At 46.6% G+C, this 14784-nt stretch overlaps 1 protein-coding gene across 1 annotated transcript in view; it reads left to right on the top strand.

The window, feature by feature from the left end:
• The first annotated feature begins 2326 nt into the window (after positions 1 to 2326).
• The window catches only part of FAM83C (family with sequence similarity 83 member C), a 32359-nt gene continuing 19901 nt past the window's right edge, over positions 2327 to 14784 (top strand). The window contains exons 1-3 of the mRNA XM_075109100.1: positions 2327 to 2917; positions 10546 to 10713; positions 14657 to 14781. Coding sequence (XP_074965201.1) covers positions 2363 to 2917; positions 10546 to 10713; positions 14657 to 14781 — 848 coding nt within the window. The 5' untranslated portion in view covers positions 2327 to 2362. The remainder of the gene's footprint in view (positions 2918 to 10545; positions 10714 to 14656; positions 14782 to 14784) is intronic.

Below are 14784 nucleotides of genomic sequence, written 5' to 3'. Positions count from 1 at the left end.
TCTCTGTTGATTGCAGAAGGTGTGCAGACAACGCTTCCAGATAAGTGGAAAAAATTGCTGGCAAAAATTGGCCAGTCGGTCTGTGGAGTGCCAATTATAGACATTTATCTCTTTGCCAGGCAGCAGGGACAGGATACCTCTTATCTAATTTTAGATGTCTGCATGGTAAGCCTCTGTCACTGACTTTGGTAGCCTGAGCTCTCCTGCTCAGGGGGGAGAGATGAGCACTTTCATGGCACATTTTATATGACCTGTTTCAGATGTCTGCTGCAGGGTGAGGTCACTGAGTCCCCAGAAACCTCTGCCTCTCCCCACCGACATTGAAGAAGCCCAGCCTGACAAGCTCACTGGAGATGTTTACATCATATGTGCTTAGGTCCATGAGAAATTACTGGAGAGAGAGTAGATCATTACCAAACACCAGCTGGAGACAGTGGAAATCCCTATAATTTACAGAATCAGCAGCAGTTGTTTATCTGGTAGAAAGTATGCATTTGATGAGTCTTTTAAAATTCACACTCTTTTCCACTTTTTAGGAAGGCAAAGAGTAGGGCGATGTTACCCTTCTTTTATGTTACCACCAAGGTGACATTATCACCCTGGCAAAGCAGCTCCAGAAAAAGGCTCATCACGTTATAGCCCCTTCCATTTGTTTTTTTTATCCAAGCTTCCTTACGCTGTGTTTAGTTGTTCAACTTACCTTTTAAGTTAATGTTATTCTTTAAACTGCTCTAACACTTACTTACACCTGTAACACTTCTACACCAGCAGCTTTGTTATAAATTTGCCCCATATCTGTTGTCTGTGGCTGCTAACTCTGTGCCTGCTTGCTGCATTGCAGCACAGCTCTGGCAGGCAACTAGAATTTTCTGATTAAATATACCTTTGCTTCTGTTCTTGCAGTTTGCACAGTCCCCGTAAGAGTTGGTTCTGGCTGCAGGGATCTAAAGACTAGACAGCTAATCTAAATTAAACATCCCATTCCAGCTGTAGCCCGTGGAGAGTGACAGTCCCCTGGGGACATGATTCATCCCAGTGGACTCAGAATTTATCGTCTGAATGTGCTGGTTCACACTTAGGCATGGCTGTCTCTCTCAGTTGACTACAGCCCAGTGATTATTAGAGAGCAGACATTTAGCTTTTAGACTTAATTTAGCCTGGTTGAATTTAATCTACCAGGTTTTTGTAACTTGTAGACAAAAGGGTAGCTGATTAGATCAACTGTCCAGCCAGTTCTTCATTCTCTGGTTAGCCTCCGTGGAGTTTATTAGCCCCGGGGTAAGTGAGCGGAATGGGGTGGGGGAGGTCTGCGTTGCAGTCTGGGAACTCCTGTGTGCCTCCTGTGCACAACTTTTCATGTACTGCATTGCATCCTGGGCAGTGCATTCCCAACACAGCGTTTTAAATGACATATTAATGTCTGCCTGTATTGTTTCTCCAAAAATAGATCCATGATGGTTTTGGGAAGCTAGAGTTAACTAATCCCAAAATACACAGCATGTGGACAGTATTGTCATTCACATAGCACCAGACTCCTGTGTTTGAATGTTCCTTCCTAGAAGGATTTAAAGGTTGGACTAGATGATCCCTGAGGTCCCTTCCAACCTGTGATTCTGTGATTTCCAGGGAAATGCTAAAAGACCACATGAGCTATTGCTCTTGTAGCCAGTGGTATCTAATGACGTGAGCTGTGCTAAGATTCCTGCTGTGCTTCATACAAACGCTGTTACCCTGTGACGTCAAAAAAGATGGTGTTTTGGCTTCTCTGCCGGGTGTCAGTCTAGCAGAGCCTGTGGTCCCAAGAAATGCTAAGGAGGAGCATTAGCTATGGTTCAGGGATTAATAAATTTCTTGGCCAAGTCTGATTACCCACCTGGGATACTTGTATTTCATTATAACTGGCACCAAGAAGCATGTTTGATTTGGAACAAATTTCATGCAGGAGCAAGTTTCAGGATCTGCATTTCCACTGTGAGTACAATGAGGGACAAAACAGGTTAGAGCCTGCTTGGCTGAGGGTGGGGACCTCTCGGTAGGGAATTCAGCACATGAATCAGCTCTTCTCCTTCCCTTTCCTTGTAACTGATCTTCCTCCCCTTTCAAAAGGGATACTCTAGGCACCAAGTATCAGGTGTGTGACTGAGGAAGCCAAGTGAGGGAGCTGGGGAAAGCCGGCTCCTCCCCCAGCGTGGGAGGCTGTACCTGGTGATTAATTCCTGAGTGCGGGAGTGGAACTCATGCTGAATCCTGAAGGAACCTGTTGGAAGGAGCTCAGGAGTGCAAGAGGGCCTGAAAAGACTTGGGGTCAGACGGAGGACTAATCCAGCTGGAGAGGCACTTCTAAGCATCAACAGCTCCGGTCATGTTCAATTACCTAGCAGTAGAGGTGAGACCCCAGATCCATCGCAGCTATGGGGGCCAGCAAGGGGTGTCTGGGCCACTGAAGAGCCGCCTAGAGCAGCTGAAGAAGCCATGGTGGAGGGAGCCCACCCCACTGGTGCTCCAGCACAGTGAAACAGCCAGGCTTGCCGTAGACGCCTTTCTTGAGCAGGGGGAACATGGCTACCTGAGTGCAATTGCTGAGGAACGGGAGCTGCCTTTTCTTTCCACCCTGGACAAGGAATATATGAGCCATCAAAGAAACCAAATCTTTCCAGATCCCAGTGCAATGAAAGACAAAGACGCTGAGCCTGGCGACGCAGACCTTGGAGACAGGTCCTCCCTCAACTCTGAACTAACGTCTGGCACCTACTTCCCACTCATGTCTGATGTGCACCCTCCAGTACTGGAGCTAGGGTGGCCAGGGACACCACTCCTCACGGTGTCTGGCCAGACTCAAGCCACTGTGATTTTCCAAAGAAACAAAGCTAACAGCATTAAGGATTTGCTCCGGTCTCTGATCAGCCGGGCACGGACGGTATGTATAGAGCTGCATCCCTTGAGTGGGGTCTTGTGCCATAGCACCCGAGGCCTGGCGGCTGGTCCCACAACTGTACACCACATGCTCCAAGCTGTCGCTGCTCTCTAGATGTCTGGCATGATGTGATTGCTTTTTCTCTAGCAGATCTGTAACTGTTCCTGCTCCTTTCCTTTCCTGTAATTTCCTTCTCCCTGGGATTTCGTGTCATACAGGCAGTGCCCTTCAAGGCACTCTCTGTTTATATTTGCGGGTATGCAGAGCATGGTACCAAAGCCTGGAGCAAGCGAGTGGCAGGGTGTGCCGCATTAACGCTTAGCTGTCGTCAGCCAGCAAGCGTGCACCAGCCAGTCCTTCTGCCAGGGCTTTGGCACGGCCAGGGCTTTGTCCACCCCCGGACATCATGTGAAGCAGGACAAGAGGATACCACTGGTGAGTAGCTGTGGGAGAACATAGGACCTGAGTAAACTTGTGGGACTGAAAATCCCTGCCTGTGGTTTGAAGTAGGTTAGAATACATCATCATATCTTCTAGACTTGATGTCTGTGCCTCTCTGTAAGTAAGATCAGCCTGTTTGGCCCCATTGCACAGTTTGTGCTGGGTAGAGATTGCCAACCTTTGGATGTAATAAAAAGTGGATGACTACAATACTTGCCTACCAAGCACAGTCATACTGTGAATTTACTCACTAAATTATGCTCCTTCTCGTTTCTTTTTACTTTGCTGCTATACTGTGTGCTAAAGCAGCAGCTCTGGCAACTGTATCTCAGACACATTTTCAGCTTTTATTGTCTTTGTCATCTTTATGGCTTTTTTCATCTGTTCCACGTTAATTTTCTTTTGTAGTATTTCATTTGAATAGTGTGGCAATATTGAGTAAACTTTTAGTGCAAAGTTCACTTCTAACCACTCAGCTTCTAGGCAATTTCTCTTATCACTCCAGTAGTTTCTTATTTAACTTTACAGTCACTCCTTAAATTCATTACTGCCTAGCACAGAAAGTGGGAGATAAAGAATTGTTAAGCCTGGACTTCAGCTTAGTCAAGAACACAAGGTGTTGCCAGGCAGACTGAGCTAAAGTGTTATCTTCTATCACCATCTGTAGTGTTGAGCAAAAAAAGTTATGTTCTCAGCAGATGAAACTGTGGCCATGCAGCATCATAACATTATCAAAGAACCACATATTGAAATTTGGGCATGATATGAGGTAAATGTGGATCTTTTTCTGTTGTCCAAAAGACGACTGTTTTGCCACATAAACTACTGCTTAGTTGTAAGCAGCCATTGCTTAATGCCTGAACTTCTATTGCCCCTTTGTAGGCAAATATGGGATGTTTTGTCCAGGAAGTAAGTGACAAAAAGCTTTGTTTGTCCTTGCAGGCAGCTGATTTATGATATCTTAAATGATCTGAGAAGTCCTGTGACACATACTGCATCCTTTTCAGCAATGGAGATTAACACGTAGTCATGGCAGAATGCACAAAGTAAATACCTACCAAGAAATGTCCCCTTGTCACTTAGCGCATGTCTGATGATCTCTGATGATATTATGATCCTTTAAACCACATGAAAAACATCTTGCTGCTTTCTCAGTTCACAGGAATTTCTCTAGTGCTGCAGGGAGGTTGCCGAGGCAGTAGGTGCTTTATTGTACTTTAAGTACATTTTGAGCTTTTTACTTTTTTTGCTTGGTTTGAAAAAGCAGTGACAATCTTCAGCCCTTTGTGTTCGAGCTGGGGATTTTCAGACAGCGTTTTTGACTGTTGCATGAAATGTGAGAATGAGTTTTCAACATACTTACTGGTCCATTACTGGTGTTTTACTGGCTTCTAGGTTAGAAGCTCTGGCCAGTGCTTCGCATGATTAACTGTACGATTGATGGTAGTTCCAGCCCATTCACAACCCCAGTTACAATTCTTCAAGTAGTTACTGAGTCATTTTGCTCATCAAACCATCCAAAAGGATGTTACCTGTATGTCTTTTGATGACAAAAGAGCAACCAGAGGTAAAAACATCTCTTGCTTGAAATGCCAGTAGCAACTGTGCAGAGAACCGCTTGCTTTTTTGCTTTTCAACTGCTCTTTCTACATTTCAAATATTTTTCTCCACTAGACGTCTAGCTCTCTTCATATATCCCTCCTTTAGAGTGTTTCTTCTGTGTGTTTACAGCTGACATAGAAGGGGGAAGCAGTGCTAGTGGTATGTCAGAGAGATGTTGAGATCCCTGAATGCCTTTCGTGGGTTCTGTAGACAGGAAGGCGTATGTCTTGAAATGTTGTTTGCTGTTTTCTCCTGTACAGTCATACAGAACAACATCAGCTGACATATTTTGCAACAGCATATTTGTACTGACAAATCAGCAAAAAGGGCATGTTTTATTGGTACCTTTTCCTGGTGTGGTTTGTCTTTCTACTTTGCTGTATTTAACCAGCTCTCTTTGAAGATGTATTTCCAGGTTTGAGCTTTTATCTTTGCAGATGTAAGAAGATGCAGTGCAGCCACACCTTAGCCTTCATTTGATCATACTATTACAATATTACTTTTGTTACAATCTCTTTTGAACTCTCCATGCTGCTTCTTTTGCCCCTCTTGTACAACTCTGACACTGGCTGCATTTATGTGCGATAGTGGAGGGGTCCTTGATGGTCCCCCAGAGCAGCAGTGTATTGCTTCAAATGGCAGCACTATGGTAATGACCACACCCACGCTGCTATTGGCCAATACCAGTAAAACCAGCTGTGCTGGTTAAAAACCAGACAGATGGCAACCCCAGTGGGGTGCTGGTTAGTGCTGTAATTCCCAAAGTGATGACTGCAATAACTGCTGAATTGTGAGTTTCCAGAAGTGGATTTAGAAATATCATGATTTAACCCTACAATGGCAAGGTGTGAATTTTCTAGTGCCTCTGGGGCAGCTGTGTCTTTGCAATGTCCTGACCCACCAAGGCGGTGTCACGGGCTTGGAGGCCATGATCAGCATGGTGAGGAACAGGGATGCTCCGAGCCAGCCCCAGCCTTGCAGCACCCACCACTGGAACTGAGGGGCTGGAGGCACTGGATATATGTTGCTTAGGTTTGTAAGACCAGATTGACTGAAATGCCTGAGACTTTTAAATGTGAGACACGAGTTGGCACGAGCCTGATGAGATGGTACTTAGTTACCGAACTTCCACTGCTTTACAGACCTGTTGGTCTTTGAGGCTTTAGACCTCACTTTTGTGACAATATGTACCTAGAAGGCTTAAAGGGGAAGAATTCCAGGGTCATCTTCACCAAAAATTTCTTGGCTTTGGGGTTGAGTCGATGTTATTATAAGAGCTGTTTGCTTTGTTTACCAAGAGGATGTGGTGATCTGAGTGGCCCTTACAGTTGTCCTGTGGCACCCATCCTTAGAATAAGCAGCCCCACCATGGGTGCCTGCATCTCCACTATGCGAGGCTGTGGCAGGGCACAACCTCCCCTCTCTCCCCACTGCAATGCTCCTTGCTGCAAACTGCAGTGCACATGGGTCTGCCAGCCTTCTTGCCCAGCATCGGCTGTGGGTACTTGCCAGCACCACCAGGAGCAACTCTACCCAAATCCCTCCTTGAAGGGATCACCTGTAAAGAGGCCGTGAAGAGAGCCATAGCCTGTTCCACCTCCTGATACCAAGCAAAGACCCACTTTGGAAAACATGAGTCGGACTGTCACGCAGGGCTCCACCCAGCTTGCACAGGCGTCCCACTGCCTGAGGCACTTGCTCCCATGCTGACGCCAGAGTCCTGCCATGAGGCTGCCAGGAGATGCAAGTCTGCCTGGCAGCCAGATGTATCAAGCCCAGGGCACTGGGTGTCATGGCTGGCTCTGTGCCACATGCTGCCACGCACAGCCATGCTACCGCCTGCTCAGCCCCATCGCTCTCACAACGAGCACTGCAGACTGGCAGTGCCATTATGGGCAAGCAACAGCCCTGAACTCTGCCAAAGCCTGTGAGAACTAATAGAGAAAAACAAGACAGTGTGGACTTTCTGTGCACACTAGGCACAAGCAGTGCCTATCAGCATGTGGGATATGGGGACCATTGGTCTCTCTTGACTCTGTCATATTGACTTCCCAAGCCAAGTTTAGATTGTCCCCAGGGCCAAGCTTGCCTCAGACCTAAGTCTGAGATGAGCTGGAATATTGTGAGGCAAGTGTGGCTTAGAGGGACTTGCCTGAGGCCTTACACAAGGTGCCGGCTATAGTTTTTTTCTTGGTGCGTCATCATTAGATGATGGGTGGCCCATCAAAGTCATTTGGCAAAATTGTCTTTGGTCTTCAGCTGAAGGCCAGTGTGGAAAGACATGGTAAAGTCCTGCTTTTTCTGTGAGGGTCTTAGCGGTACCTAATGCTCATAGCTTAGCAGCAACATTAATTTGGGAAGTTGACGATCCTTCTCACTGCTTTCAGAGGTTTTCTAGTACTGACTCTGCTGTCCATGCCAGATGGGTGCATTTCAGGAGGGGAGTTTGCCAGAGCCTCATAAGGCTTCTGGGAAGACGACTGTCGTGGTTTAGCCGGCAGCTCAGCCCCACACAGTCGCTCGCTCGCTCCCCCACCGGTGGGATGGGGGGGAGAATCAGAAGGGTAGTGCTCGTGGGTTGGGATAAGAACAGTTTAATAATTAAAATAATAAAAAAAACAACAACAACAATGCAATAGAAAGGAAAACAATGAGAGGTGCGAAACCCGGGGTGGGGGAGGGGAACAAACTGCACGCGCCGCAGCCGCCCGGCGCCGCGCCGCTCCCGACCTGCCACTGCCCCCCCTCAACGTACTGGTCACGGTGTCACATGGTATGGAATGAACCTGCCATTGGCCAGTCAGGGTCAGCCGCCCCCACCACGGCCCCGCCCCTCCCAGCCCCACCCCGCCACGCGGCAGAGCGGGGAAGCCGGAAAGGCAGCCACCCCCCCACAGTGAGGAGAATTAACCCCTTCTCAGCCAAAACCAGCACGACAACACTGATGAGGGCTGCAAAAGAGGTGCCTTTCGGAGTCAGGCTCTGAAGCCTGTGTCTTCCAGGGCCAGGGTGAGAGGGTGGAGATGTAGTTTTGGCCTGATTTTTAGCCCTTGATGACAGTTGCCTTGTGTCCCATTGGATGCCTGGGATCACACCAGCCTCCAGGAAAGTTCTTCCCCATACATTGCTGGGGTGGGCTAGGCCTGGGGTCTTCTGCAAGATGTTGAGGCCAATGACAGCAGGTAAAGCATCATCACAGAGATGGTCTTTGGGGACAAATCAGATAAAGCCAAGAGATCTAGTCCATCTGCAAAAGGCATAAATCCCCAAGGGAGCAGGAAGCAACCTTTGGACATTGCTGCCCTCCTCTGCCATGGCTACGGTGCAGAGCATGGTGTGTGCAGGCAGAGCAAGGCTGATAGGAGCCAGCTTGCCAAGCAAAAGACCGGGGGAGAGCATGGGGAAGCCAATGGGGCCCTGCTCTGCCCATGGCAGCTGCCTCCACTCAGCACCTAGGCCGTTGAGTATAAGCCTGGGAAGAGGCAGTTTATTAATGAAAACCACAGAAGAGCTACTGGGCAGTGGGAGATCTGGGGCCAGCGTGCCAGTCTGGAGCAGAGACATGAGCCTGTCCCCACATTCAAGGACAGTAATACCTGGAGATCCTCTACTCTTTCTGAAGCTATTCCAGGCCAGACCTGTGAACGTGATTCAGCCTACTCCTGTTTAAAGCTTGAACCACTGCACATGTAGAAGTCAACCTCACTGCTGTCCTCTGCATTTAGCTCTTTGTTTGGAGAGGAGCAGCTGAGCAGAAGCGGCTCACCCTACATGGTCTGCTCCATAGGGTGATTTGGACTATGGAGAATTGCATTCATGGCCGTATTCTAATGCAGGCAGAGGAGGCATTTGAAAAAAGGATTCCTGCTTCCTCATGGGGTGCATGGTGGGCAGCAGAACAAATTCTGTCATGCATTTTGTGTGCAGGGTGTAGTAGGGCATGAACATTGAGTAGTAGGGTAAAGTAGGCCATTGGAGCTTCACTCCAAACCTCAGTGCTTTTTGTGTCATCTTTATTTAGGCGTCCTCTACTAAATGCAGGAACTCAAAACCAGACTTATGCACACAACTTACAAGTACCAAACAGTTACCCTATTTACTGCTAAGATATGGTAAAGACTGGGACTAAAGTACTTGTTCAGTAGTTCTGTTATTTTTTTTCAGCTTTTGAAATGGATCTGGCCCATTGGTAAATCCTTTGTTACTTTAGCTTTTTCAGTCCCCCAATGTTTAGCCATCTTCCATGAGTTCTCAGTGTTAACTGTTAATAGAACATGGTCTCAGTCACCGGATTGCTCTGCAAGCACCCTCCAGTGAAGTGTGTCAGGCCTGCCAAGTGATCCAGCCCAGCAACTGTTCTCTTGCCTGTTCCCTCCTTCTCCTAGATGTCCCTCTGATTCCTGTTGCTAATGGTGACAGCCAAGAGATGGGTCCCAGCAGTCCCCTCCTGATCCAAATAATGTCCGCCTTGATGTTATCTGCTGGCAGCCTCACTCTGTGAGGACCAGCGGAACAGCTTCTCTGGTCACATCCTAATCTATCTATGGTTAATTTCCCTTGATGCATGTTCTGATTGCAGGCCATACTGTACTTTGAATTTTCTAGTTCTGGGTCAACTAACTTGTAGTAGGTACTTGTCATAACCTTCCATTTTTGTATTTTCCTTTCAGTTTCTGGAGAATTGATTTAGCCAAGATGGTCTGCTGCCTCCAGTCCCATCTCCACAGTGGGATGGGTTGGCCTGGTATTCTTCAATGTCATTCTTTAAAGAACTGGCAGTTCTCTTTAAAATTAGTTTCCTTTTTAAAACCCCTCCCTTGGAGGCCTTATCTTGCAAGTCTTCAGTTTATTAAGATAGATTTTCTTGTATTTTTTCTAAATAATGTTAGTATTATTCCTTCTTCCTCCCGTTGGCCTTTATAACTATCACTTGCATTGTGGGCTGCGTTAGCAGGAGTGCTGCCAGCAGGGAAAGGGAAGAAAATTAACTCTATCCCAGCTAAAACCATGATCCCTTCCCCCACATGTTATTCTACGATTTTGTTTAGTTGCCCCTAGGATGTAATCTCGGAACAAGGACATGTACATACTTGATCAAGATACCTTCTCCCTTACCTGGCAGTGTGTGCTTCCTGAAAAAATTATACTTCTTTATATTAATATGCTAGTCATCTGTGGAGTCACTCATACCGACTGAATAACAATTTTGGTCAGTCTCGGCTCTTCTGTTTATATGCTGTATTTCTGGCATATTTGCTTAAGGCAATACATAGTTGTTGCATCAATGATATTCAGAGTTTGTGCACATGCATTAGCCTTTCAGCTATTTCTTTCTGTGAATGACAGATGAGACAGGAGGTAGCTGGATGAGGAATGTCATCATAGTTATTAAAAGTGTCTGCCATGGTGGGTAAGAGCTGTTAAACAAAAAGGTCCAGAAGCAGTCTCCACTCATGTGGCCACAGACACTCTAGTAACTCAGGAGGTTTGAATACTTAATTCATACTTTAAAGCACAATTCACTTGGGCATGGGATTTCAACAGTCTCTTGTTTCACCCCCCTTCACCCTCTCTTTTCTCCTGGCTAGGTGATAGCAATTGTGATGGATCTGTTTACAGACATGGAAATACTGTGTGACCTGCTGGAGGCCTCAAGCAGACGGCGTGTCCCTGTTTACCTGATCCTGGATGAAGAGTACTTGAAGCATTTTGTGGAAATGTGCAATAAAATGAATCTTACTCAGGACGACTTCCCAGTAAGTTTTCAGTCACACACTGGATATGATAAACAGGTCTTGGAAACAAAAAATATGTACCCTTTGTTCTATACCCTCTGCCTGGTCCCTAGGATCTTAGTCCCTTCTCCTACTGTCCCAGGCTAATATACCATGGCTGTTTGGTCTAGGAAATAAAGATCTGTCTGGAAGCACAGGGGAAGGGGTGACGGGTCCTAGTTCCATATCTTGATATTTTGTAGTCCTCATTTCAGTTTTACACAGAATTGTGAAGTCAAGGGCAATAAGATGCAGTGCATCACTGAATGCTTTGCTGGGCTGGTACAGATAGGCAGCCAGAGGTGGACCAGAAAACCTAGATTCATGCGGACCTGTATCACCTCCTTTCCTTGTTCCCTCTCAGCCCCTGCGCTAAGACATAGAATTGCAAGACTTAAATTGCTCATAGTTCAGATCCTGCAGCTCAGTCTAGATTCTGGCCAGAGCTGCTGTAGTGCAATAGCTGGATGGGGAAGGGAAGAAGTGAGTCCCTTCAGACGTCCTGGTGCAAAACCTACCATTTCCTCCTAGCTCTGCTGCACTGCCTCAGTGTAAAACTACAAGTTAAAAAATCTCACGTTAAGATCCGGTTTTAGGCTTTGTGATTCAGTTGTGGGTTCATGAAGGATTTGTGAAAAGTCTGATTCCCCACCCAGTGGGTGCCCATCAGCAATGATGTGTGGTGCCCAGAGCAGGCAAACAATAAAAATTAATGTGTCAATGTGACAAGTTGTTTTGGGAACTTGCAGACTCAGAAATGCACCCCCATATCTCTCCAAAATTTGTTTTATTTCCTTCTTATCCAAGAGCCTGGCCATTGTTTTTAATTAAAATCAGAATGAGTTCACATCCATGGAGATGTCTACATCTCTTTATTAGACCTGGTGTCACTTCTTGTGCTTGAATGGCTAATTAACACTTGCCTCCCCAGTTCAGTGACTCATGGGTAGGTCTCAATGTGAAGTGCCTCCTAAGCTGATGCATCTCAATCAGTACTTTAACATACATACTTGATATTCATATCTAAGTGGAATGAGTGTTCATAATTTATTTCTGGCTCTGGGTTGTGACAGGATGAGATGGTAAATCTCCACTTGGAATAATTGGTGACAATCTGGGGTTTAATGGGGAATTTGGGGCAATTGCCCCTCCAGCATCTTACTTCTAAGAGCATTGTGTGAACCTGCTGGTGTCAAATCCTGGTGCTGAACATCAGCAAATCCCCCAGTGGCGCAATGAGCGTTGCCAGCGGTCACAGCAGAAGACGTAACTTGGATTTTTTGCAAATGGTCATCTGCTGAACCTAAACCTACTGTCTAAATTGAGTCAGAGTGGTACCTGGCAGTCTGGCTTTCCTGCAAGACTTCAGGATTCTCATCTTATTTGGACAATTCAGGGCCTGGATTACTAGAGGAAGAAGGGGATAAAAAAAACCAAAAAGCCAGATATCAGAAACTCACCCAGCCTTGGAAAGGATAGAGGGAGTAAGGAAATCCTGTGGTGACAAATCTATGGGATATCCCTTACTTGAAGTGGTTTTAACTTCCCTGGTGGGGGGAGAGGAAGCTTCTCCCAGTGAGAACTAGTATTAGTAAAACCTCAGCCATGGAAGAAAAAAAATCGCTGTGTTGATTGGCAACAAGATTAGGTGAACACCTCCCCAGGCATCCAGTGTATCTTCTCTATCAGCAACTTGTGGTGACATTTCAGAGTATCACAAGTTAATGCAAGTTGGCAGGGACCTCAGGAAGTCATCAATTCCAGCTGCCTGCTCAAAGCAGTGTCACCTGTGAGGTCAGACATAGCTGCTCAGGGCCTTAACTAGTCTCGTCTTGAAAAATCTCCAAGCATGGAGGCTGCACCACCTCTGGGTAACTTGTTCCAATGCATAGCTGTCCTTATGGGGAAGCAGTTTCTCCCTTCTCATAGGTGACAGATGAGGATGTGTTCTGGGACGCAAGAAGGCAACAAGTGAGAGTTGCAATGCAAAGCTTGTGAAGCTTCAGCTCTGTCCCTGCTAACAGTTTCCATGAACTCAAGAGAAGACTGGACAAGTACTTGGAGAAGAGGTCCAGGTGAGGTCCCACTAAGACAAATCACAAGAGGCTCAGGAAATCCCCTGAGCAGAAAACCGAGTCAGCAGCAATATTAGGGGGCAGCACCATAAATGATTGCCTTCATCCTGCTCTTCCCCAGCTGTCATTTCCCACTGCAAGAGATAGACTGTTGGGTCAGATGGCCCCTGGTCTGGAGGAGATTTGCTGCTGTTATGAAGACCTGAAGGAAATGGTACTCCTTGGGTGGGCAGGGAGACTTCCTGAACGTGATGTGAGAGCCAAGCCTTTCCCACCCTGCTGCCATGAGCTCCCCAGCAGATGTTTCCCGGAAGTCCACCTCCTGCCCACAGGGACTCTGATGAAGCAGAAGGCCATCAGGAATGGAGTCATCTGCCACAGGGTGACTGCCTCCTGCTCCTCACCCCCGAGGCACAACTTCTGCGCCATGAACCCCACTTGAGGCCAGAGACTGGGCGAGCTGGTTCCTGGCTGTGTGCAGGCATCTGGGGAGCCCACACATCTTCAACCTGTCTGGGAGGAGGAGGGGAGAAGGGGTCACAGTGATGCCCAGGAGCAGGTCCTGGAGGGGTGGCAGGGAAGTGGGTCTCTATTGTGTGGAGTACATCTGTAGGCAAATCACAACTATTTGTGCTTGTCTCTTATCTGCAGCACTGGCTGTTACAAACTGCTGGGTATGGCCAGACTGAAAACTGCTGCATGGCGGAGGAGAGGCTGCCACCTCCACCAGCAGTGCCCACCTACCATAGGCAGCACCCACCTCTGCCAAGAGATAAACTGGCCCCGGCGGCATGCGCACCCCATACCAACTGCCTTGGGTCTTCATCTTTTGTTGGGCTGATGCTAGGCAGGGATGAGCTGCCCACAAAGGGATCTGGCAGACCAAACGCAGGTGGTGACAGTTTGTGACAGCTCCTGCAGTGCGCCAAAGCCACTGCAGGTGGCGGGGGGCTTGCCTGGAGGGGCAGTAAGGGATGATCTGGCAGGCCAGCATAGGTGCAACCTTAGGGATGTATATTTACATATAAGATGCCTTGTTTAGCACTGTATCATAGAGATCAGGCTAGTAACTGTTTCCAGTGACTATTCTCCTCTTTTGCCTTCCCCAACTGAGGTGCAAATAATTTTTATTACGGGCAAAAAACTCACATTACAAAAAAGGCTTGTGATGGATACCGAGAGCCTTATTTCCCATTTTGTACTGGGCAGTCAGTTTTACAGGTTGAAGTTGTATCAAAGAAGTTCTTTGCAGTCTTTAAAGCAGATGAGGATCAGGTCTGTTTCACCTGAGTACCGCAGCTGAAAATTTAAACATAATTTTTAAATATGCCAATAAAAGGTAATTCTTAAAATGTAGACATACTTTTCTGTAAATCTTTTTTATTGAGTGATATTTTGGTTTTAAGAAGGCTGTCGCTGTATAAAATCAGAACAGTACATTCAATTGATTAGAAACTGGCTAGTTGTTATGGGTCAAAATTTAGTTTAAATGCAGAGCCATCAACTGGTGTGGTTAGTTGAATATTATCAATAATCTGGAAGAAATTATGTAGTCTTACATAATTCAGAAATGATCTGTAGGCTCATAGGATTCTCCAGATTTTTTTTCAAACCAGCATTTGTACCTACATGCAACTTGTTAATATTTGCTGGTATTTTTATCTCATAGAAGCAGACAGTGTGACAAAATATTTGATATGTAGAAGCCAAGAAATACTTAACGCCTTGCTGTATTCTACCTCTGGAAGCAGAGCTCCTGCTTGAAGGGAGTCCATCAATGATGTATAAGGGAATATTTCAGTTTAGTTCAACACATGTCCCCTTACCAACTCTGCTTTCTTTGGTTTCAGAACATGTGCATAAGATGTCTGAGTGGAGACACATACTACAGCAAAGCAGGCAAGAAATTTGCAGGCCAGGTTCTGGAGAAGTTTATCCTGATCGATTGTGACCAAGTTCTTGCTGGTACATACAGGTA

The sequence above is a fragment of the Phalacrocorax aristotelis genome, chromosome 13, assembly GCF_949628215.1.
Source record: "Phalacrocorax aristotelis chromosome 13, bGulAri2.1, whole genome shotgun sequence".
Taxonomy (NCBI): Eukaryota; Metazoa; Chordata; class Aves; order Suliformes; family Phalacrocoracidae; genus Phalacrocorax; species Phalacrocorax aristotelis.
This window is presented reverse-complemented; position numbering and strand designations above follow the sequence as displayed.